The 27,930-nt window shown below is 45.3% G+C and overlaps 1 protein-coding gene across 1 annotated transcript; it reads left to right on the forward strand.

Annotated features, from left to right (window-relative positions):
* The first annotated feature begins 379 nt into the window (after positions 1-379).
* On the forward strand, positions 380-24,493 carry LOC147992642 (uncharacterized). Its single transcript, XM_087539094.1, has 5 exons — positions 380-608; positions 22,694-22,883; positions 22,918-23,132; positions 23,283-23,386; positions 24,413-24,493. The coding sequence occupies exons 1-5, from the start codon at positions 380-382 to the stop codon at positions 24,491-24,493; spliced, it is 819 nt and encodes a 272-aa protein (XP_087395220.1).
* Positions 24,494-27,930: the final 3,437 nt, after the last annotated feature.

Genomic DNA, 27,930 nt, shown 5'->3' on the forward strand with positions numbered 1-27,930 from the left:
CGCGCGGACACCGCGTCGGGAGGCCGCCGGGTCGCCAGTTGGGGCCACAAGGAAGATGAAGAAGACGTTACTATGCCTTGATGGAGTTGCCCACGTCCAGGACATGTACGTGCATGCAGGAGTGGTTAGTTAGCGGTAATTAGGCAAGATGCGTTACCGTTTGTGCATGTAAGGGAAGTTTCCCTTTCCCACGGCCATTTAACCCCTGCATGCAGGAGGCTTTAATTAGCGGCAGTTAAGCAAGAATAAATGGAAAGGAATTAAGGTTAGAAGGAAAGTCGTAGAGGCAGCCCGGAGGAGAGCTCCGCCGCAACGGAAACTGCCGGTCAGGCCGGAATCTGACGGTAGTCAGAGAGGTGGTGATGAGGAGGATTAGTAGATGGCTGCAGCCCAGGCGCGAGAGTCGCGGGCCGGCACAGCCAAGAGCGAGGCCGGTGCGAACTCTGTGGTCGCGTTTCACTGCTCGAGGAGCCGGAGCCGTGCGCCGTCGGAGTCGCACTTCAACGCCCGCGGAGCTGAGCCGAGTGCCGGCATTCGGGCCTCGTCGCCCGAGGAGCCGGATCGACCGCCGGCCGTCGTGCTCCGCAGGCCGAAGAGCCAGGCACAGCGTTAGCGGCTGTGCGTGTGTGGGCGCTCGGCAACGGCGTCCGCAGATGAGGCCGAAGATGACGACATGCGGACAGCGGCGTTTCATCGTCCGGGAGCCAAGCCACCAATCAGTACAAAGGAAGGCATCCTTTTGTATGAGCTCGTGTGCATACAGAAGAAAAACAAACAATCGTTAGATCAATGGTAGATTGTAAAGAACAAGATAGTATGTAATGGGACTTCCTGATCCCTCTGTATGAAGAGTGTCATGTCTCTCCTGTGGATGGAGTGATGTCTGGACCATCTTCGATCAAACCCTCCATTGATGATTGTTGATCGATGAACGAAGATCAAAGAAATAAAAACCATTTGCATCATGGTTCGATAGACGCCATGCCCCACGGTGGGCGCCAACTGTTGTGGTAACGATTCCGACAATAAAAGAGGGGTAGGATAAAGAAGCATGATCTATCGAGATGCATATGGGTGACACGGTGGTTTTAGCGAGTTCGGGCCTCTCACGGTGGAGATAACAACCCTACGTCTCATGCTCCGGAGAGGCTTTGTTTTATCTTACTATGTATCCAGAGATTACAATGAGAGGGGAACAGATCCCCGTAGTCCTGAGACTAATGGTGAAAAAAAGAGAGAGATGGAAGAAAAGAGCCCCCTAGTCTAGTGGTGGGGGTGGCTTATATAGAGTGCGCCACCCCCTCACCCCTTATGTTACACGGTGGAGCATCAATGCCATAATGCCTGCCCACTAGCTACAAACCGTCATGCTGACTATTGATCTTTGCATATCCGAGTGAGTTACACGGTCGAGTGGAATGAGCTCGTCGAGTGAAGTGTCGTGCTCCGAGTGGTTGTCGCCGTCCGAGTGATTTTCAAGTTGTGGTACATCTGGACGGCGATCTGGCCCAGGGGCCCAGTACAGAGTATACGGTGTCCATGGGTAGGGCCTTTAGGTCAGGCCTGTTACCCTACCCCCAATACATGTCCTCGTCAGTGCCCACGCGATCCGTAGATCGATCTTGTTTGCCTTGCCTTGTCCTCCAACATATCTTGTAAGTCCGGCGCATATTCCCGTGCCTTGGTACGGGGTGCGACTTGAGTGGAGGGCCGAGAGGCCTCTCTGTCGCGGCCACGGGGTGGCCGGTGGGCCGCATCAAGTGCTTCCTCCTCTAATCGGGGTAGCAACATGCGCTTTGGGTAGTGCTACGTCTCGAGATAGCGTTGGTTTTCCCCGAAGAGGAGGGGGTGATGCAGCACAGTAGCGTAAGTATTTCCCTCAGTTTTTGAGAACCAAGGTATCAATCCAGTAGGAGGTCACGCGCAAGTCCCTCGTACCTGCACAAAAACGGTAGCAACTCGCAACCAACGCTTAGGGGTTGTCAATCCCTTCACGGTCACTTACGAGAGTGAGATCTGATAGAGATAATATTTTTGGTATTTTTGGTATAAAGATGCAAAGTAAAAAGTAAAAAGCAAAACAAGTAAAATAAAGTAATGGAGATTGATATGATGAGAATAGACCCGGGGGCCATAGGTTCACTAGTGGCTTCTCTCAAGAGCATAGATATTCTACGGTGGGTGAACAAATTACTGTTGAGCAATTGATAGAATTGAGCATAGTTATGAGGTTATCTAGGTATGATCATGTATATAGGCATCACGTCCGTGACAAGTAGACCGACTCCTGCTTGCATCTACTACTATTACTCCACTCATCGACCGCTATCCAGCATGCATCTAGAGTATTAAGTTAAAAACAGAATAACGCCTTAAGCAAGATGACATGATGTAGAGGAATAAATTCATGCAATATGATAAATACCCCATCTTGTTATCCTCGATGGCAACAATACAATACGTGCCTTGCAACTCTTTCTGTCACTGAGTAAGGACACCGCAAGATTGAACCCAAAGCTAAGCACTTCTCCCATTGCAAGAACTACCAATCTAGTTGGCCAAACCAAACGGATAATTCGAAGAGACTTGGAAAGATAACTCAATCATACATAAAAGAATTCAGAAAAGATTCAAATATTATTCATAGATAAGTTGGATCATAAACCCAGAATTCATCGGTCTCAACAAACACACCGCAAAAAGAAGATTACATCGAATAGATCTCCACGAGAGAGGGGGAGAACATTGTATTGAGATCCAAAAAGAGAGAAGAAGCCATCTAGCTACTAGCTATGGACCCGAAGGTCTGAAGTAAACTACTCACACTTCATCGGAAGGGCTATGGTGTTGATGTAGAAGCCCTCCGTGATGGATGCCCTCTCCGGCGGAGCTTCGGAACAGACCCAAAGTTGGGATCTCGTGGATACAGGAAGTTGCGGCGGTGGAATTAGGTTTTTGGCTCTCCCTCTGGTCTAATGGGGGTACGTAGGTATATATAGGAGGAAGGAGCACGTCGATGGAGCTCCGAGGGGCCCACGAGGCAGGGGGGCGCGCCTAGGGGGGGCGCCCTCCACCCTCGTGACCTCCCCGGAAACTTCTTGGAGTAGGGTCCAAGTCTCCTGGATCACGTTCGGTGAGAAGATCACGTTCCCGAAGGTTTCATTCCGTTTGGACTCCGTTTGATATTCTGTTTCCTCGAAATACTGAAATAGGCAAAAAAACAGCAATTCTGGGCTGGGCCTCCGGTTAATAGGTTAGTCCCAAAAATAATATAAAAGTGGAAAATAAAGCCCAATATGGTCCAAAACAGTAGATAAAGTAGCATGGAGCAATCAAAAATTATAGATACGTTGAAGACATATCAGGCATCCCCAAGCTTAATTCCTGCTCGTCCTCGAGTAGGTAAATGATAAAAAGAGAATTATTGATGCGGAGTGATACTTTGGCATAATTTCAATGTAAATCCTCTTAATCATGGTATGAATATTCAGATCCGAAAGGTTCAAGACAAAAGTTCATATTGACATAAAAATGATAATACTTCAAGCATACTAATCAAACAATTATGTCATCTCAAAATAACATGGCCAAAGGAAGTTCATCTCTACAAAATCATATAGTTAGGCTATGCTTCATTTTCATCACACAAAGATGTTCCCAACTTCTATACCCCCGATGACAAGCCAAGCAATTGTTTCATACTCAAATAATCTCAAACTTTTTCAACCTTCACGCAATACATGAGCGCGAGCCATGGACATAGCACTATGGGTGGTATAGAATATGATGATGGGGATTGTGTGGAGAAGACAAAAAAGGAGAAAGTCTCACATCAACGAGGCTAATCAATGAGCTATGGAGATGCCCATCAATTGATATTAATGCAAGGAGTAGGGATTGCCATGCAACGGATGCACTAGAGCTAAGAATGCTCAACAAAAGAAAACTAGTGGGTGTGCATCCAACTTGCTTGCTCATGAAGACCTAGGGCATTTTGAGGAAGCCCATCGTTGGAATATACAAGCCAAGTTCTATAATGAAAAATTCCCACTAGTATGAACAAGACAACTTATGAGACTCACTATATGAAATCATGGTGCTACTTTGAAGCACAATATATGAGACTCACTACATGAAGAACAAGGTGCTACTTTGAAGCACAAGTGTGGAAAAAGAGATAGTAGCATTGCCCTTTTTATTTTCTCTTTTTTTGGGCCTTTATTTTTTTTCCTTTCTTTTTGGCCTTTCTCTCTCTCTTTTTTGATTGGGCAATGCTCTAATAATGATGATCATCACACTTCTATTGATTACAACACAATGATTACAACTCGATACTAGAACAAGATATGACTCTATATGAATGCCTCCGGCGGTGTACCGGGTTGGTGCAATGAATCAAGAGTGACATGTATGAAAAATAATGCATGGTGGCTTTGCCACAAATATGATGTCAACTACAAGATCATGCAATGGCAATATGACAAAAGTAAAGCATGTCATGATGATGATGATGGTGGAAGTTGCATGGCAATATATCTCAGAATGGCTATGGAAATGCCATGATAGGTAGGTATGGTGGCTGTTTTGAGGAAGATATAGGGAGGTTTATGTGTGAAAGAGCGTATCATATCACGGGGTTTGGATGCACCGGCGAAGTTTGCACCAACTCTCAATGTGAGAAAGGGCAATGCACGGTACCGAAGCGGCTAGCAAATGGCGGAAAGGTAAAAGTGCGTATAATCCATGGACTCAACATTAGTCAAAAGAACTCATATACTTATTGCAAAAATTTAGAAGTCATCAAAAATCAAGTACTACGCGCATGCTCCTAGGGGGATAGATTGGTAGGAAAAGACCATCTCTCATCCCCGACCGCCACTCATAAGGATGCACAAGCCAGGTACACTTCATGCTTCAAATTTGTTACACAACTTTAACCATACGTGCATGCTACGGGACTTGCTAACTTCAACACAAGTATTCTCAAATTCACAACTACTCAACTACCACGACTATGATATTATCACCTCCATATCTCAAAACAATTATCAAGCATCAAACTTATCTTAGTATTCAACCCACTAAAAAGAAAGTTTCACATATCTTGAATACCAAGTATATTAACATTAAGCAAATTACCATGCTATTAACGACTCTCAAAATAATCTAAGTGAAGCATGAGAGATCAAGTTTATTTAAAACAAACCACCACTGTGCTCTAAAAGATCTAAGTGAAGCACTAGGGCAAAAATTATCACGCTCAAAAAGATATAAGTGAAGCACACAGAGTAAACTATCAAGCTCAAAAGATATAAGTAAAGCACATAGAGTATTCTAACAAATTTCAATTCATACATGGCTCTCTCAAAAGGTGTGTACAGCAAGGATGATTGTGGTAGACTAACAAGCAAAGACACAAATAATACAAGACGCTCCAAGCAAAACACATATCATGTGGTGAATAAAAATATAGCTCCAAGTAAATTACCAATGGAAGTGGACGAAAGAGGGGATGCCTTCCGGGGCATCCCCAAGCTTTGACTTTTTGGTGTCCTTGGATTATCTTTGGGGTGCCATGGGCATCCCCAAGCTTAGGCTCTTGCCACTCCTTGTTCCATAATCCATCAAAAGAATTCACCCAAAACTTGAAAACTTCACAACACAAAACTCAATAGAAATCTCGTGAGCTCCGTTAGAGAAAGAAAACAAAAGACTACTTTAAGGTACTGTAGTGAACTTATTCTTTATTTGTATTGGTGTTAAACCTACTGTATTGCAACTTCTATATGGTTTATAAACTATTTTACTAGCCATATATTCATCAAAATAAGCAAACAACACACGCAAAACAGAATCTGTCAAAAACAGAACAGTCTGTAGTAATCTGTTACTAACGCAAACTTCTGGAACCCAAAAAATTCTACCAAAATTAGAAGACCTGGGAAATTTGTTTATTGATCAGAAGCAATCGGAATCACTATTTTATCACGTTCTGGTGATTTTTGACAATTCGGGAACTGAGCGCAAAGATTCTGGAAATTACAGCAAGATCAAATAACTATCTTCCAAGAAGATCTATTAGGTTTAACTTGGCACAAACACTAATTAAAAGATAAAACCACATATAAACAGAATCTAGATAGATTATTTATTCCTAAACAGAACCAAAAACAAAAACACAAAATAAAATTGGGTTGCCTCCCAACAAGCGCTATCGTTTAACGCCCCTAGCTAGGCATAAAAGCAAGGATAGATCTAGGTATTGCCATCTTTAGTAGGCAATCCATAAGTGGCTCTCATGATAGATTCATATGGTAATTTTATTTTCTTTCTAGGAAAGTGTTCCATGCCCTTCTTTAAGGCAAACTGGAATTTAATATTCCCTTCCTTCATATCAATAATTGCACCAATCGTTTTAAGGAAAGGTCTACCAAGAATAATAGGACATGAAGGATTGCAATCTATATCAAGAACGATAAAATCTACGGGCACATAATTCCTATTTGCAACAATAAGAACATCATTAATTCTTCCCATAGGCTTTTTAATAGTGGAATCCACAAGATGCAAGTTTAGAGAGCAATCATCAAAGTCACGGAAATCTAGCAAATCACACAAAGCTTTGGGGATAGTAGAGACACTAGCACCCAAATCATAAAACTCGTAATTTTTAATTTTAATCTTAATTGTAGGTTCCCACTCATCATGGTGTTTTCTAGGGATTGAAACTTTCAACTCAAGCTTTTCTTCATAAGATTGCATTAAGGCATCAACAATGTGTTCGGAAAAGGCCTTATTTCGACTATAAGCATGAGGAGAATTTAACACGGATTGCAACAAGGAAATGCAATCAATTAAAGACCAATTTTCATAGTTAAATTCCTTGAGATCCAAAATAGTGGGTTTAGCAATATCTAGATTTTTATTTCTTTCAATCCCTTTTTTTATCAATTTCATCATCAGGATCTAAAAACTCAGAATTCTTAGAACGCCTTCTAGGTAAGGGAAGATCATAATAAGATTCATCAAGATTCATATTGCAAAACAAAGATTTAATAGGGGACACATCAATAACTTTTAGATGATTCATATTCGGTTTAGCGGCCATCTTATTGACTAAGGTGGCTTGCATATCCGAAATTTCAGCGGTCATTTTTTCAAGATGAGCAATTTGGGCTCTTACACAATCAAATTCTTTGGACATATCATCGAGCTCTTTATTCATATAACTCATAAAACTCTTTTGTTCCTTAAGCTCGTTTCTAAAGAAATTATTATGCTCAAATTGCAAGACCATAAACTTCCTGACATTGTTTTCGATATCTTCTAGCCTTTTAAGGTGAAGATCACCAAAATTAGGTACGGCCATCGTGACGAAAAAGCAAGCAAACTAACACACGAGCAAACAAAAGGCAAAGGGAAAGAGAGGGCGAATAAAACAGAAAGGTTGAAGTGGGGGAGAGGAAAATGAGAGGCAAATGGCAAATAATGTAATGCGAGAGATAGAGATTGTGATGGGTACTTGGTATGTTGACTTTTGCGTAGGCTTCCCCGGCAACGGCGCCAGAAATGGCTCATTGACGGGAGAGTAAATCTTGACTTGACTTGGCGTAGGCCTCCCCGGCAACGGCGCCAGAAATGGCTCATTGACGGGAGAGTAAATCTTGACTTGACTTGGCGTAGGCCTCGCCGGCAACGGCGCCAGAAATCCTTCTTGCTACGTCTCGAGCTAGCGTTGGTTTTCCCCGAAGAGGAGGGGGTGATGCAGCACAGTAGTGTAAGTATTTCCCTCAGTTTTTGAGAACCAAGGTATCAATCCAGTAGGAGGTCACGCGCAAGTCCCTCGTACCTGCACAAAAACGGTAGCAACTCGCAACCAACGCTTAGGGGTTGTCAATCCCTTCACGGTCACTTACAAGAGTGAGATCTGATAGAGATAATATTTTTGGTATTTTTGGTATAAAGATGCAAAGTAAAAAGTAAAGCAAACCAAGTAAAATAAAGTAATGAAGATTGATATGATGAGAATAGACCCGGGGGCCATAGTTTCACTAGTGGCTTCTCTCAAGAGCATAGATATTCTACGGTGGGTGAACAAATTACTGTTGAGCAATTGATAGAATTGAGCATAGTTATGAGGTTATCTAGGTATGATCATGTATATAGGCATCACGTCCGTGACAAGTAGACCGACTCCTGCTTGCATCTACTACTATTACTCCACTCATCGACCGCTATCCAGCATGCATCTAGAGTATTAAGTTAAAAACAGAGTAACGCCTTAAGCAAGATGACATGATGTAGAGGAATAAATTCATGCAATATGATAAATACCCCATCTTGTTATCCTCGATGGCAACAATACAATACGTGCCTTGCAACTCTTTCTGTCACTGAGTAAGGACACCGCAAGATTGAACCCAAAGCTAAGCACTTCTCCCATTGCAAGAACTACCAATCTAGTTGGCCAAACCAAACGGATAATTCGAAGAGACTTGTAAAGATAACTCAATCATATATAAAAGAATTCAGAGAAGATTCAAATATTATTCATAGATAAGTTGGATCATAAACCCAGAATTCATCGGTCTCAACAAACACACCGCAAAAAGAAGATTACATCGAATAGATCTCCACGAGAGAGGGGGAGAACATTGTATTGAGATCCAAAAAGAGGGAAGAAGCCATCTAGCTACTAGCTATGGACCCGAAGGTCTGAAGTAAATTACTCACACTTCATCGGAAGGGCTATGGTGTTGATGTAGAAGCCCTCCATGATGGATGCCCTCTCCGGCGGAGCTCCAGAACAGGCCCCAAGATAGGATCTCGTGGATACAGGAAGTTGCGGCGGTGGAATTAGGTTTTTGGCTCTCCCTCTGGTCTCATGGGGGTACGTAGGTATATATAGGAGGAAGGAGCACGTCGGTGGAGCTCCGAGGGGCCCACGAGGCAGGGGGCGCGCCCAGGGGGGCGCCCTCCACCCTCGTGACCTCCCCGGAAACTTCTTGGAGTAGGGTCCAAGTCTCCTGGATCACGTTCGGTGAGAAGATCACGTTTCCAAAGGTTTCATTCCGTTTGGACTCCGTTTGATATTCTGTTTCCTCGAAATACTGAAATAGGCAAAAAACAGCAATTCTGGGCTGGGCCTCCGGTTAATAGGTTAGTCCCAAAATAATATAAAAGTGGAAAATAAAGCCTAATATAGTCCAAAACAGTAGATAAAGTAGCATGGAGCAATCAAAAATTATAGATACGTTGGAGACGTATCAGGTAGCTCTTGGAGGGGCGTTCGAGTCTATGCTCTTCGGCCGCAAGGACTTCAGTCCATCTGTTGACTAGCAAATCTTGATCAGCTCTGAGCTGTTGCTGATTTTTCTTGAGGCTTCTTGCCGTGGCCATAAGCCTGCGTTGAAAACGCTCTTGCTCGACGGGATCCTCTGGCACGACGAATTTGTCGTCATCGAGGCTTGCCTTGTCTTCGGAGGGAGGCATATAATTATCGTCCTTGACCTCTCTGTCTGCCGCTCTTTCATGAGGGCTGGTTTCTCCATCCTCCTGTGCTAAATCTTGCTGGAGGGGGTTTTCTTCGGCACTTTCCGGTGTTATTATCTCCCGTGCAGGAATCACCGTATTTGTTTTGGCGGGATTTTGAGCGGCGCCGCTGACGCCGGCTGTTTCTTGGAGGGGTCATCCTCCGCTGTTCCATCGCCATCTCCTTCTTTTGGGGTGTCCACCATGTATATGTCATATGAAGAGGTGGCTTTCCAGGGCCTGATAGGCACTGGTTCTTCATCATCTCCTTCATCGGCGTCCATACCGTCGATGTCTTCGGAGTCGAAGTCGAGCATGTCGGTTAAGTTGTCGACAGTGGCTACAAAGTGGGTGGTGGGTGGGCTTTGAATTTCTTCATTGTCCGAATCCCAACCTTGTTGACCGTAGTCCGGCCAGGGCTCTCCTGATAAAGAGAGAGACTTCAGTGTCTTCAGAATATCGCCGAAAGGTGAGTGCTGAAAGATGTCCGCAGCAGTAAACTCCATGATCGCGCCCAATCGGATTCGATCGGCAGGGGCGCGGAGGGTTCGGAGTCCGGAGAGGAGTCCGGCTCCTTGGAGTCACGAGTCTCGCAGAGTGCGGGGCTGGTGTTCGGCTCGATCACCTTTGGGATCGCAGCCCCCGAGGCGGCGTCCAACCACCCATCCTCGATTGGCGCAGTTGGCTCTGAATTAAGGGTCGAAGCCGATGCGGGTGCGGCCTCCAGGGCACTGTTCAGCGGCAGAGCTAGATCATGCTCGTCGTGACAGTGCGGCGCGCTCGGCAGTGGCTCGAATCCGTCGAAGATCAAGTCCCCGCGAATGTCAGCCCTGTAGTTTAAACTTCCAAATCTGACCTGACGGCCAAGGGCATAGCTTTCGATCTGCTCCAGATGGTCAAGTGAATTGGCCCGCAGTGCGAAGCCGCCGAAGACGAAGATCTGTCCGAGGAGGAAGGTCTCACCCTGGACTGCATCACCATTGATGATGTAGGAGCCATCAAGCCTGACGGCGACGACACAGAGGAACTCTCAATGAAAGCACCAATGTCGGTGTCAAAACTGGCGGATCTCGGGTAGGGGGTCCCGAACTGTGCGTCTAGGCCAGATGGTAACAGGAGGCAGGGAACACAATTTTTTATCCAGATTCAGGCCCTCTTGATGGAGGTAAAACCCTATGTCCTGCTTGATGAATATTGATGATATGGGTAGTACAAGAGTAGATCTACCACGAGATCGGAGAGGCTAAACCCTAGAAGCTAGCCTATGGTATGATTGTTGTTGTATATGTTGTCCTACGGACTAAAACCCTCCGGTTTATATAGACACCGGATAGGGTTAGGGTTACATAGAGTCGTTTACAATGGTAGGAGATCTGCATATCCGTATCGCCAAGCTTGCCTTCCACGCCAAGGAAAGTCCCTCCCGGACACGGGATGAAGTCTTCAATCTTGTATCTTCATAGTCTAGGAGTCCGGCTGAAGGTATAGTCCGGCCATCCGGACACCCCCTAATCCAGGACTCCCTCAGGAACCCCTTGACAGTTCGCCTTTAATAAAACTCCTCCAGCAATGCCCAACATTGGTTTTACCATTCGCCACCTAGCCTTTTCTTTCCCTTGGGTTCTGCAGACTCAAGGGTCATCATTATTTAAACCCCCCCCCCGGCCAGTGCTCCTCTGAGTGTTGGTCCAAACTAGAGCCCCTTGCAGCGCCACCTCGGGGAAACTCGAGGGCTGGTTTTAGTTGTACGGATTGCTCATCTGAGTGTGCCCTGAGAACGAGATATGTGCAGCTCCTATCGGGATTTGTCGGCACATTCGGGCGGTGTTGCTGGACTTGTTTTACCATTGTCGAGGATGTCTTGTAACCTGGATGCCGAGTCTGATCGGAATGTCTTGGGAGAAGGTGTTGGGGAACGTAGTAATTTCAAAAAATTTCCTACGCATACGCAAGATCATGGTAATGCATAACAACGAGAGGGGAGAGTGTTGTCCACGTACCCTCGTAGACCATAAGCGGAAGCGTTAGCACAACGCGGTTGATGTAGTCATACGTCTTCACGATCCGACCGATCAAGTACCGAACGTACGGCACCTCCGAGTTCAGCACACGTTTAGCCCGATGACGTCCCTCGAACTCCGATCCAGCCGAGTGTTGAGGGAGAGTTTCATCAGCACGATGGCGTAGTGACGATGATGATGTTCTACCGACGCAGGGCTTCGCCTAAGCACCGCTATGATATGACCGAGGTGGATTATGGAGGAGGGGGGCACCGCACACGGCTAAGAGATCCAAGGGATCAGTTGTTGTGTCTAGAGGTGCCCCCTGCCCATGTATATAAAGCAGCAAGGGGGGAGGCGGCCAGCCTAGGAAAAGGGCGCGCCAAGGGGGGAGTCCTACTCCTACCGGGAGTAGGACTCCTCCTTTCCTTGTTGGAGTAGGAGAGAAGGAAAGAGGAGGAGAGGGAGAAGGAAAAGGGGGCTGCACCCCTTGTCCAATTCGGACCAGAGGGGGGGCGCAGGCCTCCTTCCTTTTGGCCTATCTCCTCTATTCTCGTATGGCCCAATAAGGCCCATATACTCCCCGGCGAATTCCCGTAACTCTCCGGTACTCCGAAAAATACCCGAATCACTCGGAACCTTTTCGAAGTCCGAATATAGTCGTCCAATATATCGATCTTTACGTCTCGACCATTTCGAGACTCCTCGTCATGTCCCTGATCTCATCCGGGACTCCGAACTCCTTCGGTACATCAAAACATATAAACTCATAATATAACTGTCATCGTAGCGTTAAGCGTGCGGACCCTACGGGTTCGAGAACTATGTAGACATGACCGAGACACGTCTCTAGTCAATAACCAATAGCGGAACCTGGATGCTCATATTGGCTCCTACATATTCTACGAAGATCTTTATCGGTCAGACCGCATAACAACATACGTTGTTCCCTTTGTCATCGGTATGTTACTTGCCCGAGATTCGATCGTCGGCATCTCAATACCTAGTTCAATATCGTTACCGGCAAGTCTCTTTACTCGTTCCGTAATACATCATCTCGCAACTAACTCATTAGTTGCAATGCTTGCAAGGCTTAGGTGATGTGCATTACCGAGAGGGCCCAGAGATACCTCTCTGACAATCGGAGTGACAAATCCTAATCTCGAAATACGCCAACCCAACAAGTACCTTCGGAGACACCTGTAGAGCACCTTTATAATCACCCAGTTACGTTGTGACGTTTGGTAGCACACAAAGTGTTCCTCCGGCAAACGGGAGTTGCACAATCTCATAGTCATAGGAACATGTATAAGTCATGAAGAAAGCAATAGCAACAAACTAAACGATCAAGTGCTATGCTAACGGAATGGGTCAAGTCAATCACATCATTCTCCTAATGATGTGATCCCATTAATCAAATGACAACTCATGTCTATGGTTAGGAAACATAACCATCTTTGATCAACGAGCTAGTCAAGTAGAGGCATACTAGTGACACTCTGTTTGTCTATGTATTCACACATGTATTATGTTTCCGGTTAATACAATTCTAGCATGAATAATAAACATTTATCATGATATAAGGAAATATATAATAACTTTAATATTGCCTCTAGGGCATATTTCCTTCAGTCTCCCACTTGGACTAGAGTCAATAATCTAGTTCACATCGCCATGTGATTTAATACCAATAGTTCACATCACCATGTGATTAACACCCATAGTTCACATCAACATGTGACCAAGACCCAAAGGGTTTACTAGAGTCAATAATCTAGTTCACATCGCTGTGTGATTAACACCCAAAGAGTACTAAGGTGTGATCATGTTTTTCTTGTGAGAGAAGTTTAGTCAACGGGTCTGCCACATTCAGATCCGTACATATTTTGCAAATTTCTATGTCAACATTGCTCTGCACGGAGCTACTCTAGCTAATTGCTCCCACTTTCAATATGTATCCAGATTGAGACTTAGAGTCATCTGGATCAGTGTCAAAACTTGCATCGACGTAACCCTTTACGATGAACCTTTTGTCACCTCCATAATCGAGAAACATATCCTTATTCCACTAAGGATAATTTTGACCAATGTCCAGTGATCTACTCCTAGATCACTATTGTACTCCCTTGCCAAACTCGGGGATGGGTATACAATAGGTCTGGTACACAGCATGGCATACTTTATAGAACCTATGGCTGAGGCATAGGGAATGACTTTCATTATCTCTCTATCTTCTGCTGTGGTCGGGTTTTGAGTCTTACTCAACTTCACACCTTGTAACACAGGCAAGAACTCCTTCTTTGACTGTTCCATTTTGAACTACTTCAAAATCTTGTCAAGGTATGTACTCATTGAAAAACTTATCAAGCGTCTTGATCTATCTCTATAGATATTGATGCTCAATATGTAAGCAGCTTCACCGAGGTCTTTCTTTGAAAAACTCCTTTCAAACATTCATTTATGCTTTGCAGAATAATTCTACATTATCTCCGATCAACAATGTGTCATTCACATATACTTATCAGAAATGTTGTAGTGCTCCCACTCACTTTCTTGTAAATATAGGCTTCACCTCAAGTCTGTATAAAACTATATGCTTTGATCAACTTATCAAAGTGTATATTCCAACTCCGAGATGCTTGCACCAGCCCATAGATGGATCACTGGAGCTTGCATATTTTGCTAGTACCTTTAGGATTGACAAAACCTTCTGGTTGCATCATATACAACTCTTCTTTAATAAATCCATTAAGGAATGCAGTTTTGTTTATCCATTTGCCAGATTTCATAAAATGCGGCAATTGTTAACATGATTCGGACAGACTTAAGCATAGATACGAGTGAGAAACTCTCATTGTAGTCAACACCTTGAACTTGTCGAAAACCCTTTTGCGACAATTATAGCTTTGTAGATAGTAACACTACTATCAGCGTCCGTCTTCCACTTGAAGATCCATTTAATCTCAATGGCTCGCCGATCAATGGCTAAGTCAATCAAAGTCCATACTTTGTTCTCATACATGGATCTCATCTCAGATTTCATGGCCTCAAGCCATTTCGCGGAATCTGGGCTCATCATCGCTTCATCATAGTTCGTAGGTTCATCATGGTCAAGTAACATGACCTCCAGAATAGGATTACTGTACCACTCTGGTGCGGATCTCACTCTGGTTTACCTACGAGGTTCGGTAGTAACTTGATCTGAAGTTACATGATCATCATCATTAGCTTCCTCACTGATTGGTGTAGTAGTCATAGGAACAGATTTCTATGATGAACTACTTTCCAATAAGGGAGCAGGTCAAGTTACCTCATCAAGTTCTACTTTCCTCCCACTCACTTCTTTCGAGAGAAACTCCTTCTCTAGAAATGATACATTCTCAGCAACGAATATCTTGCCTTCGGATCTGTGATAGAAGGTGTACCCAACATTTTCTTTTGGGTATCCTATGAAGACGCACTTCTCTGATTTGGGTTTGAGCTTATCAGGTTGAAACTTTTTCACATAAGCATTGCGACCTCAAACTTTAAGAAACGACAACTTAGGTTTCTTGCCAAACCATAGTTCATACGGTGTCGTCTCAACGGATTTAGGTGGTGCCCTATTTAACGTGAATGTAGCTGTCTCTAATGCATAACCCCAAAACGATAGCGTTAAATCAGTAAGAGACGTCATAGATTGCACCATATCTAATAAAGCACGGTTACGACATTCGGACACACCATTACATTGTGGTGTTCCAGGTGGCGTGAATAGTGAAACTATTTCACATTGTTTTAACTGAAGGCCAAACTCGTAACTCAAATATTTTACTTCTGTGATCATATCATAGAAACTTTTATTTTTGTTACGATGATTCTCCACTACACTCTGAAATTCTTTGAACTTTTCAAATGTTTCAGACTTGTGTTTCATCAAGTAGATATACTCATATCTGCTCAAATCATCTGTGAAGATCAGAAAATAATGATACCTGCCGCAAGCTTCAATATTCATCGGACCACATACATCAGTATGCATGATTTCCAACAAATCTGTTGCTTGTTGCATTATTCCGGAGAACGGAGTCTTAGTCATCTTGCCCATGAGGCATGGTTCGCAAGCATCAACTGATTCATAATCAAGTGATTCCAAAAGTCCATCGGCATGGAGTTTCTTCATCTGCTTTACACCAATATGACCTAAACGGCAGTGCCACAAATAAGTTGCACTATCATTATTAACTTTGCATCTTTTGGTTTCAATATTATGAATATGTGTATCACTACGATCGAGATCCAACTAACCATTTTCATTGGGTGTGTAACCATATAAGGTTTTATTCATGTAAACAGAACAACAATTTATTCTCTTACTTAAATGAATAACCGTACTGCAATCAACATGATCAAATCATATTCATGCTCAACGCAAACACCAAATAACACTTATTTAGGTTCAACACTAATCCCGAAAGTATAGGGAGTGTGCGATGATGATCATATCAATCTTGGAACCACTTCCAACACACATCGTCACTTCACCCTTAACTAGTCTCTGTTCATTCTGCAACTCCCGTTTCGAGTTACTACTCTTAGCAACTGAACCAGTGTCAAATATCGGGGGGTTGCTACGAACACTAGTAAAATACACATCAATAATCCGTATATCAAATATATCTTTGTTCATTTTGCCATCCTTCTTATCCGCCAAATACTTGGGGCAGTTCCACTTCCAGTGACCAGTCCCTTTGCAGTAGAAGCACTTAGTCTCAGGCTTAGGACCAGACTTGGGCTTCTTCACTTGAGCAGCAACTTGCTTGCCATTCTTCTTGAAATTCCCTTTCTTTCCCTTTGCCCTTTTTTTGAAACTAGTGGTCTTGTTAATCATCAACACTTGATGCTCTTTCTTGATTTCTACCTTCATCGATTTCATCATCATGAAAAGCTTGGGAATAGTTTTCGTTATCCCTTGCATATCATAGTTCATCATGACAACGCATAAAACCTAGGCTCGGATGCCAGGGGAACGTAGTAATTTCAAAAAATTTCCTACGCATACGCAAGATCATGGTGATGCATAGCAACGGGAGGAGAGAGTGTTGTCCACGTACCCTCGTAGACCGTAAGCGGAAGCGTTAGCACAACGCGGTTGATGTAGTCGTACGTCTTCACGATCCGACCGATCAAGTACCGAACGCACGGCACCTCTGAGTTCAGCACACGTTCATCCCGATGACGTCCCTCGAACTTCGATCTAGCCTAGTGTTGAGGGAGAGTTTCATCAGTACGATGGCGTAGTGATGATGATGATGATGTTCTACCGGCGTAGGGCTTCGCCTAAGCACCGCTACGATATGACCGAGGTGGATTATGGTGGAGGGGGGCACCGCACACGGCTAAGAGATCCAAGGGATCAATTGCTGTGTCTAGAGGTGCCCCCTACCCCTGTATATAAAGGAGCAAGGGGGAGGCGGCCGGCCTAGGAGAAGGGCGCGCCAAGGGGGGAGTCCTACTCCTACCGGGAGTAGGACTCCTCCTTTCCTTGTTGGAGTAGGAGAGAAGGAAAGAGGAGGAGAGGGAGAAGGAAAAGGGGGCTGCACCCCTTGTCCAATTCGGACCAGAGAGGGGGCGCAGGCCTCCTTCCTTTTGGCCTCTCTCCTCTATTCTCGTATGGCCCAATAAGGCCCATATACTCCCCGGCGAATTCCCGTAACTCTCCGGTACTCCGAAAAATACCCGAATCACACGGAACCTTTCCGAAGTCCGAATATAATCGTCCAATATATTGATCTTTACGTCTCGACCATTTCGAGACTCCTCGTCATGTCCCCGATCTCATCCGGGACTCCGAACTCCTTCGGTACATCAAAACATATAAACTCATAATATAACTGTCATCGTAGCATTAAGCGTGCGGACACTACGGGTTCGAGAACTATGTAGACATGACCGAGACACGTCTCTGGTCAATAACCAATAGAGGAACTTGGAAGCTCATATTGGCTCCTACATATTCTACGAAGATCTTTATCGGTCAGACCGCATAACAACATACGTTGTTCCCTTTGTCATCGGTATGTTACTTGCCCAAGCTTCGATCGTCGACATCTCAATACCTAGTTCAATCTCGTTACCGGCAAGTCTCTTTACTTGTTCCGTAATACATCATATCGCAACTAACTCATTAGTTGCAATGCTTGCAAGGCTTAGGTGATGTGCATTACTGAGAGGGCCCAAAGATACCTCTCTGACAATCAGAGTGACAAATCCTAATCTCGAAATATGCCAACCCAACAAGTACCTTCGGAGACACCTGTAGAGCACCTTTATAATCACCCAGTTACGTTGTGACGTTTGGTAGCACGCAAAGTGTTCCTTCGGTAAACGGGAGTTGCATAATCTCATAGTCATAGGAACATGTATAAGTCATGAAGAAAGCAATAGCAACAAACTAAACGATCAAGTGCTATGCTAACGGAATGGGTCAAGTCAAGCACATCATTCTCCTAATGATGTGATCCCGTTAATCAAATGACAACTCATGTCTATGGTTAGGAAACATAACCATCTTTGATCAACGAGCTAGTCAAGTAGAGGCATACTAGTGACACTCTGTTTGTCTATGTATTCACACATGTATTATATTTCTGGTTAATACAATTCTAGCATGAATAATAAACATTTATCATGATATAAGTAAATATATAATAACTTTATTATTGCCTCTAGGGCATATTTCCTTCAGAAGGAATATCCTTCGTTGACCGTGAGAGCTTGTGATGGGCTAAGTTAGGACACCCCTGCAGGAATTTGAACTTTCGAAAGCCGTGCCCGCGGTTATGGGTAGATGGGAATTTGTTAATGTCCGGTTGTAGAAAACCTGAAGTTGACCTTAATTAAAATGCATCTACCGCGTGTGTAACCGTGATGGTCTCTTCTCGGCGGAGTCCGGGAAGTGAACACGGTGTTGGAGTTATGTTTGGCGTAGGTTGTTCTAGGATCACTTCTTGATCATAATTGTTCGACCGTGCTTTTGCCTTCTCTTCTCACTCTCATTTGCGTTGTTAGCCACCAAATATGCTAGTCGCTTGCTGCAGTTCTACCTCATACCTTTTACCTTACCTATAAGCTTAAATAGTCTTGATCGCAAGGGTGTGAGATTGCTGAGTCCCCGTGACTCACAGATACTTCCAAAACCAGCTTGCAGGTGCCGTTGAACCGTCCAGATGACGCAACGAAGCTCAAGGAGGAGCTCGATGAAGATCTTGTCCTTTGTGTCATTTCTGTTTCTAGTTGATCAGTAGTCGAGCCCAGTTGGGGTCGATCGGGAATCTGTGTAGCATTTGGGGTACTCTTCTTTTATTTTGGTTCCGTAGTCGGACCTTGATTGTATCTGGATGATGTAATGCTTTATTCATGTAATTGTGTGAAGTGGCGATTGTAAGCCAACTATGTATCTCTTTTCCTTATGTATTACATGGGTTGTGTGAAGATTACCTCACTTGCGACATTGCTTTCAATGCGGTTATGCCTCTAAGTCGTGCTTCGACACGTGGGAGATATAGCCGCGTCGAGGGCGTTACATATATACTTTCAGTGTCATCTAAACAGTGCATGCATGCGTGGTATCCTTTGTTTGTCTTTCCTGAAAGGTTACTGAGAGCGGGCCAATCGTTGATGGTCACGAACAGCAACGCCTTTAGGTTAAATTCCTCCTGTCTGTGCTCATCCCACGTACGTACACCGTTTTCATTGCACAGCTGTAAAAGTTCTTCAACTAATGGCCTTAGTTACACATCAATGTCGTTGCCGGGTTGCTTAGGGCCTTGGATGAGAACTGGCATCATAATGAACTTCCGTTTCATGCACATCCAAGGAGGAAGGTTATACATACATAGAGTCATGGGCCAGGTGCTATGATTGCTGCTCTGCTCCCCGAAAGGATTAATGCCATCCGCGCTTAAAGCAAACCATACGTTCCTTGGGTCCTTTGCAAACTCATCCCAGTACTTTCTCTCGATTTTTCTCCACTACGACCCGTTAGCGGGTGCTCTCAACTTCCCGTATTTCTTCCGGTCCTCACTGTGCCATCGCATCAACTTGGCATGCTCTTCGTTTCTGAACATACGTTTCAACCATGGTATTATAGGAGCATACCACATCACCTTCGCAGGAACCCTCTTCCTGGGGGGCTCGCCGTCAACATCACCAGGGTCATCTCGTCTGATCTTATACCGCAATGCACCGCATACCGGGCATGCGTTTAGATCCTTGTATGCACCGCGGTAGAGGATGCAGTCATTAGGGCATGCATGTATCTTCTCCACCTCCAATCCTAGAGGGCATACGACCTTCTTTGCTGCGTATGTATTGTCCGGCAATTCTTATCCTTTGGAAGCTTCTTCTTCAATATTTTCAGTAGCTTCTCAAATCCTTTGTCAGCCACAGCATTCTCTGCCTTCCACTGCAGCAATTCCAGTATGGTACCGAGCTTTGTGTTGCCATCTTCGCAATTGGGGTACAACCCTTTTTTGTGATCCTCTAACATGCGATCGAACTTCAGCTTCTCCTTTTGACTTTCGCATTGCGCCCTTGCATCGACAATGACCCGGCGGAGATCATCATCATCGGGCACATCGTCTGGTTCCTCTTGATCTTCAGCAGCTTCACCTGTTGCAGCATCATTGGGCACATCGTCTGGTTCCTCTCAATCTTCACCAGCTCCCCCCGTTGCAGCATCACCGTATTCAGGGGGCACATAGTTGTCATCGTACTCTTCTTCTTCGCCGTCTTCCATCATAACCCCTATTTCTTCGTGCCTCGTCCAAACATTATAGTGTGGCATGAAACCCTTATAAAGCAAGTGGGAGTGAAGGATTTTCCGGTTAGAATAAGACCTCGTATTCCCACATTCAGTGCATGGACAACACATAAAACCATTCTTCTTGTTTGCCTCAGCCGCATCGAGAAACTCATGCACGCTCTTAATGTACTCGGAGGTGTGTCTGTCACCGTATATCCATTGCCGGTTCAACTACGTGCGTTATATATAATTAAGTGTCCAAATTAATAGAAGTTCATCATCACATTAAAACCAAAGTACATACATAGTTCTCATCTAACAACATATAGCTCTCCAGAGCATCTAATTAATTAAACCATACATTGAAACTATGTAAAACATTTCAATGCGAAAACAAATGTGATCATAATCGCAACCAAGGTAACAATTGATCCAACGGCATAATGATACCAAGCCTCAGTATGAATGGCATATTTTCTAATCTTTCTAATCTTCAAGCGCATTGCATCCATCTTGATCTTGTGATCATCGACGACACCCGCAACATGCAACTCCAATATCATCTTCTCCTCCTCAATTTTTTTTAATTTTTTCCTTCAACAAATTGTTTTCTTTTTCAACTAAATTTAACCTCTCGACAATAGGGTCGGTTGAAATTTCTGATTCACATACATCCTACATAAAAAAAATCTATGTCACGTTGGTCGGCATAATTTTCATAAACAATAAATGAACCAATAGTTATAAAGATAATATATATACCACATCCGAATCATAGACAGGACGAGGCCGACGGGGACGGATACCAAAACCATTGCACTATATAAGATGCAATAATAAAAGTAAGAAAATAATACAAGTATCTATGTAAACATACAAGTAAGAATATTTTTTCCTTTCAAAAAGAAGATAAGAACAAGAGGCTCACCACGGTGGTGCCGGCGATGAGCTCGGCGCGGGTGATCGACGGCGGTGAAGACGGGGACGGGGCGTGACGGACCGCTAAACCTAGACAAATATTGAGGAAAATGGAGTTTGAAGGTCGAGCTTGGAGAGGAGAAAGCTTAAGTAGTGTGGCTCGGGCATTCCATCGAACACCTTGTGTGCATAGGAGGTGAGCTAGATCACCACCAAGCCCTCTCCCCCTCGGCCAGAAAAAATAGAGCAGTGTGCTCTGCTCTTACGCGAGGGGGTATATATAGGCACCTCATTGGTCCCGGTTGGTGGCATGAACCGGGACTAAAGGGGAGCCTTTGGTCCCGGTTCAAGCCACCAACCCGGACCAATGATGGTGGGCTAGGAGCGAGGCCATTGGTCCCGGTTCGTCCCACCAACCGGGACCAAAAAGTCCAGACGATCCGGGACCAATGGCCCACGTGCGTGGCCCGGCTGGCCCCCTGAGCTCACGAACCGGGTCCAATGTCCTATGGGTCCCGATTCTAGACTGAACCGGGACTAATGGGCTGACCTAGCGTGAACCGTTGCCCCCTTTTCTACTAATGATTTTACGGATAATATCAGTCCACCCACAGCCATGATATTTGGAGAGTATCTGTTAGTTTTTGTTCCACATATCCAACGAGCATATACAGGATTAATGTCTGAATTTCATGGAGATGACACAACACTGTTGGTTGCTCGCTAATTGGATTTCAGAGAAGGTTAGGACAGAATCATGATTGATAGAGGCATGCACGCAGCAGATTGAGCTGGAGATCTCCTGATCGTTTTGCTGGTTCTCTGATGATCATCTTCGGTCGGTGCCGACAGAACAGGCTCTCTGCAATTTCCTTTTGCTATTGTACAGTTTTTCATCCAACAAAGAACATGATTAGATCACTAAAATTTGCATCAGTTCAGTCTCATGTGCCAAGATGCAGCCAACAGGTAACAACAGTAACGCAAGTAGCTAGGCACAGCCGGCGGAGTCAAGCAGCAGGCGGTGCCGTGAGCAGGGGCGGTGAGGAGGGTGGCTGTGAACAGAGCACCGGTTTCTAGCGACGCAGCAAGAAGAGGAGTTGCGCCTCCAAAGGCGAGCTGCCGGGGCGCAGGAGCGTGGGCGACGGCGGCGGCGAGCAAGCGAGGGTGGTGGCTGGAGAAGGAAAGGGACAAAGGGGATTCGGGAGGCTAGGTGCGTTGAGATTCGTTTTGTCAGGTGTACGTTGATGCAATGGGTCTTACGATCGGGAGTATACGACCTGGTCGTATAAGATTTTTTTCCGGGTTTCCTTCCTTCTCCGTATGGGGCATGCATGTCTGCGCCATGCACCTCGCCACGTTTGCCTCCACTCGCTTTGACCAGTCTATCTCTGTCTCTCCCGAAAATTCTGGCTCAATCCCGTGTCATGGCTCTGCCAACCTATGTGCGTATAAAAAGCCCCCCGTAGCGTGGAGCTCTCCAGTCACCGCTGCACCCAGACCGCTCCTCACCAATACGCCCATCTTGCTCCCGATGCTGCCCTCCAACCTCCACCCAAGATCCCATGGCGCGCTACGTCACCGCTCCGGCTAGCCGGCCGAGAGGTGCGCACAGGCTACAACTTGAATCGGGAGAGCCATGTACCATCGCCTCCCATGGATCTTCCTCGGCTCCGGCTCCCTGCCTCCCATGGATCTTCCTCGGCTCCGGCTCCCTGGCCTGAAGGCCGATAAACAGCGGTGGCCTTCGCGTGGTCCAAGGTGGCACGCCTGCAGCTGGCGGCGGATACCTTGCTGCCCTGCTGCTCTCCATCCTAATCGGCTCCCCTTGGCCTTCCCCAGCTTCGGCCCCGGCTGCCGGTCCCCTCCATCTACCCGACGGCCGTCCCTCCGCTGCAGCACTCTTGCGAAGGTACGCATCGCATCTGCCTTTCCTCTCCTCTGATCTGCGTGCTTTCTTTGTACAGGTAGATAGTTATTAGTACTAGAATTTCAGATCTAAAGTTTGTGCATATGGTACAGATTCTTAATCTGAGAAGAATGCCCAGGTATTGCGTGCAGGTCTGTGGTGCGGACACAAATTTGGGCGTCTAGCTCCTTGCATGAATGTGCAAGGAATTTAGAGCCTGCACCTCTTCTTCAGTATAACATGGTATATTTATTCTTGATCTCTCCTTGACATTGTGTTGCATTTTTCTCGATGGAAGTATTTTTTGTTTAATTTCACATGATGTTAAAGAAATAAACAGATGATATGCTGAATAGCTGAATAGCTGACATACAGAGGAAATGCTACAGCTTGATGATTATTGCAGTACTACATTATTTTCAGGTATGTATTGTTCCTTTTGTGATAGTTCACTCTCCTATGAAAGTAAAATGAATCATTTTTTATTTTTTGAACATGGTTGCCCTCTCCTATATAGAAGTAAAATGACTCATTTTTAATTCTTTGAACAAGGTTGCCGAAAGTAGGGCGCTCAGCCATTGAGGCATTATCACTTTTTTAAGAAGCTTCGCAAAATCTACTCTTATACTACAGAAATCTAATGTAGGTTTGTTAGCCTTATAGGGTACTAATATGCTGAACACATGATATTAAATATATAGTACATTGCAATGTGAAATGAGTATGTATATACTATCCACACAGGATATTGTATGTCACACTTGACTTCATCATCCTTTGTTTTCAGATGTATTCTTTAGGCATACACTAATGTGGTAGCTTGGTCATATTTTGTAGCTAATTTAGTCACCACAATACTCAAGATTTTTTCCCAGCTTTCAATATAAATAACTTCCACTTGCCATTTCACATGATAAGCACTACATTCCATTTATTTATGGCCTACGACTTATTATTTATGGATAGGCACAACTGAAGTCTTGAGTTTTTGAGTATCATAGAAGAACCACATTCCTTTTTGTAGCGATAGAACAAATTGATCAACGTTTGACCTTTTTCATCTATTATAGGAACACTAAGATGCACAAAATCAACCTGTGTTAGAGCCAATGGTCCTTTCCAAATGTGAAATCTTGCATGTGTTATTTATCAATTCCAAAAGGTGATCGTTGTGTTATTACGTTAGAAAAGAGGTACTTGTACAATTTTGCTACCGATTTTGGCTAAGGGTTTTTCGGTTCTCATCTCTATATGGATATGCTTTTTCACGTTAGTGGTTTAGGAGTTCCTGCCAAGACTGGCTTTTGGAATTTATCCTCGCTTCACCAGTTGGGCTTAACAAGGACATAATTAATTCTTTGTTGGTAATTAGAAAAAAAATATCTGGTTGGAGAAAACTTCTCTTTTGGTTAATTGTTTGTTTTTGAATTTTACTAATCTTTTTTACATTTTATTTTTTCAGGTTAGTAGTACGGGACTTCCTGTCAAGAACGACTTTTGGAAGTTATGCTAGCTTCATCAGTTGGGATTTCTGTATAAAGTATTAGACAGAGGGGTGATGGACACATACTTCACCCAGTATATCTGTTCATTTACGTTGTTAATTAACTAATTAGACAAAAAGCCTCTATCTGTATGGTGTTTGTGATGATGCTATCAATTCACCAAACACTAAGGCCCCGTTCGGAAGTTGTCCAGCTTCTTCAAATCCGCATCTCCGCCTCCGTGCGCCCGCTTCCAACTTCTTGTGTGGAGTTGAGACCGTTCGGGACGTTGGGCCAGCTCCTCCTAGGGTCTGCAAGCAGGCAGGCACGTCGGGAATGACGGAAGGCAGCGGGGCAAGAGAGGGAGGCGGCGGCAAAGCTAGGACAGACCCGGGAAGGGCTTCTCTGGTACGCATCTTGCGGGAGGCGGGAAGGACCAGCTCGTATGGCTGCCGTCGGCGACCAGCGGAGAGAGTGACGGCGGCAGACGCGGGAGATGATTGCGCGGGGATGGTCGGGCGGCGACTGTGAGCGGCGATGGACGGTTCCTGTGGGATGCGGCGGATATGCAGGAGGGCAACGGAAGACTAAAGGTGGCGCGGCGGCGCGTCGCCGGCCGGCAACAGAGCGGCGGCGGCTAGGGTTGGGAGAAGGAGAGGCACGGGCATCGGTCTCGTGGGTTGCGAACTGGTTCGCTACTGTGGCACTTCGGAAGGGCATTGGAATGTAATAACGAGCAACTTCCGCTCCTGGTTTTTGCGAAGCTGGGCTGGCGTAGCTCCTGAAAATTGCACTGCGGGGGGAATTGCTCCGCGGAGCAGGCTTCGTGGATCTGCGGCGTTCGGGCCAGCTCCCCGCCCACTTCGGGAGAAGCGTGGAGCAGGAGAGCTTCCGAACGGGCCCTAAATACCGGGTTGTGCTTTTCAAATCTAGCAAATTAATTTTCTCTATTGCTTCTTTTCCAAACAGAAGTATTAGATCTACTGTGCCATGAGTCTTACTATCAAAATATTATATAAGCCGCGCCAGATGATTATAGGTAACATATATCAAGAACTTTGTTTTAGCAGCACAATTCGGATAAATTTGCAGTTTTGTATCAACGAAAAAGCTATTACATACCAGATCAAAGATAGAAGCCAAGCTGAACATTGCGATCCTACAGATCTGCCAAGTGCTTCCTCATGAAATAGATAGTAGCATCGCTGATGAAAAAAGTAGATCGGCCAATCTAGGTAGCATCAGAAGTTGTCTCCATCCGAAAGAACACTGCCTAATGCCATCTTCCGAGAAAGCTGGAGCTGGACATGCAAAAAATGACAAGAAAGTAGTGTTGGACATTTCTCTCTGTAGCAACGAATAAATTCATTTTATTATTGTATAGCCATGGTCGCAATCTTTTTCGGATAATAACAAGAAACAATTCTCTCAAATATTCTCATCAGAGATAATATTGCCTAATGCCGTCTTCCGAGAAAGCTGGACATGCAAAAAATGACAAGAAAATAGTGTTGGACATTTCTCTCTCTTTTTTTGCGAAAGAAACATAATCATTAATCAACCAGCGCTATTACAATCTTGTTGACAAAGAGTGTCAACCTCATCAGGAGCGCACCGCAATCAGACAGCAGTTTTCGGCATCGAACGACCCATCATAGCAAGAGCGTGACTAACTTTATTCTGCTCACGTTTGATGGTCATTATTTCATGCTGGCGGGTAGCCAGCTGTTGCATTGTGTCTCCCAGTACCGCAGCGATCTGCGACCTATTGGCCTCCAGTTCCTTTTTTTTAGAACGAAGACGCTAGAGGCGTTCGGCTTTAAATTAATAAAGCCCACAACTAGGCAGCGTTTACAGACGGGTCTAGGACAGACAGAACGAGCACGGAGGCTCAGGCCATGCTGGCGCGAAAGCACAGTAAAGTTAACGGCAGGCCATAGGCCAAAGGCAGTCACAGCGAGTCTATTACAGGCCGAAGGCCAAGAGCTTAGAGCACGCAGGCTCGCTCGCGAGACAAAAGGCACCACTTCACGTCGTAGAAGTGGCGGATGGCTCCCTAGCCAAAACGTAGACTTGGCGAAGACGATTTTGAGCTTGCTTCATCCTCTCAGCATCCTTGCGCTTCGCCAACGGACTCCACTGCTGCAGAAGAATGTTGCATTTGTAAAGAATATTAGCAGGGTGTGATGGGAAGATTCCCTCGATGGCAAGTTTGTTCCTGGTAAGCCACATAGCCTAGGCTAAGGCGCCTAGGCAGCTCCAAAGCACGCGCTTACTGCCACCGGTCATCGAAGCAACTATGGCCGCAAGGTCGGCGGCCGAGTGCTGGTCCCAAGTGGTGTTGGTTGCTTCTCGGACTGCACTCCAGGCAAAACACGCTAGAGGGCAGCGGAAGAACACGTGGTTCGCATCTTCCATGGTGTTGCATATGGCACATAAACCGGAAGACGGGCCGTTGCGTTTAGCAACATTAGCAGATGTGGGAAGTCTATTGCGAAATAGTTGCCAAAAGAACACCTTGACCTTAAGCGGAATACGAGCGTTCCACAAGCCCGTCGGCATCGGGAAGGCCGGCCCCTGGCCCTGGCACAGCCTGCGGTACAGAGACTTGACTGTGAACTTTTCGGACGGGGTGAGAGCCCAGGTGACCATGTCAGCGGAAGTGGACAGCATCACCGATAGGGTCAGGCCAAGCAGCTCCTCTAAATGAGCTTGTTTAGGGCCCGTTAGCTCTCTAGGGAAATGGATCGCCGGAGGGTTGGAGGCAAGTGCCATCGCGACCGTCATCTCCGGGTTGACCGCCAGGGCGTACAGGTCCTGAAATTGGGCCCAAAGGGGCTCCGCTCCCAACCAACAGTCGAGCCAGAAGCAGACCGAGCGACCATTGCCAACGACGAACTTGGCGCCAAGGGCAAAGGCCGGACGCACCACTTGTAAATCGTTCCAGAAGGGTGAGCCTCACGCCCTGCCTTTGAAAAAGTTCCCGTTCGGGAAATATTTAGCGTGCAACAGATCAACCCACATACCTGTCGCCCCCGCGACAGCTTCCAAATCCATTTGCATATTAGTGCAATGTTTAGGATCCGTGTGTTTGTAATCCCTAGCCCCCCCTAGGTCCTTGGGTCGACACACCGCGTCCCATCTGACCATATGGTACCACTAGTAGAAAAAGGGTCAAACGTGAAGCACATTAGTGCCGGTTTGAATTTGAGCCGGCACTAATGGTACCATTAGTGCCGGTTCGAACAACTATGCATTAATGCCGGTTCGTGTTGAACCTTAGAACCGGTTCATGCCATGAAC

This window comes from Triticum urartu, chromosome 1A (assembly GCF_056163025.1).
Source record: "Triticum urartu cultivar PI428250 chromosome 1A, HENAU_Tu73, whole genome shotgun sequence".
Classification (NCBI taxonomy): Eukaryota; Viridiplantae; Streptophyta; class Magnoliopsida; order Poales; family Poaceae; genus Triticum; species Triticum urartu.

Bases quoted from the DNA above. Each gene is read 5' to 3' on its own strand.
- LOC147992642 (XM_087539094.1), top strand. From the start codon at position 380: ATGGCTGCAGCCCAGGCGCGAGAGTCGCGGGCCGGCACAGCCAAGAGC. The intron at 609-22,693 runs GTTAGCGGCTGT...GCGTATAAAAAG, and splicing joins GCCGAAGAGCCAGGCACAGC to CCCCCCGTAGCGTGGAGCTC. The intron at 22,884-22,917 runs GCCTCCCATGGA...CTCCGGCTCCCT, and splicing joins CGGGAGAGCCATGTACCATC to GCCTCCCATGGATCTTCCTC.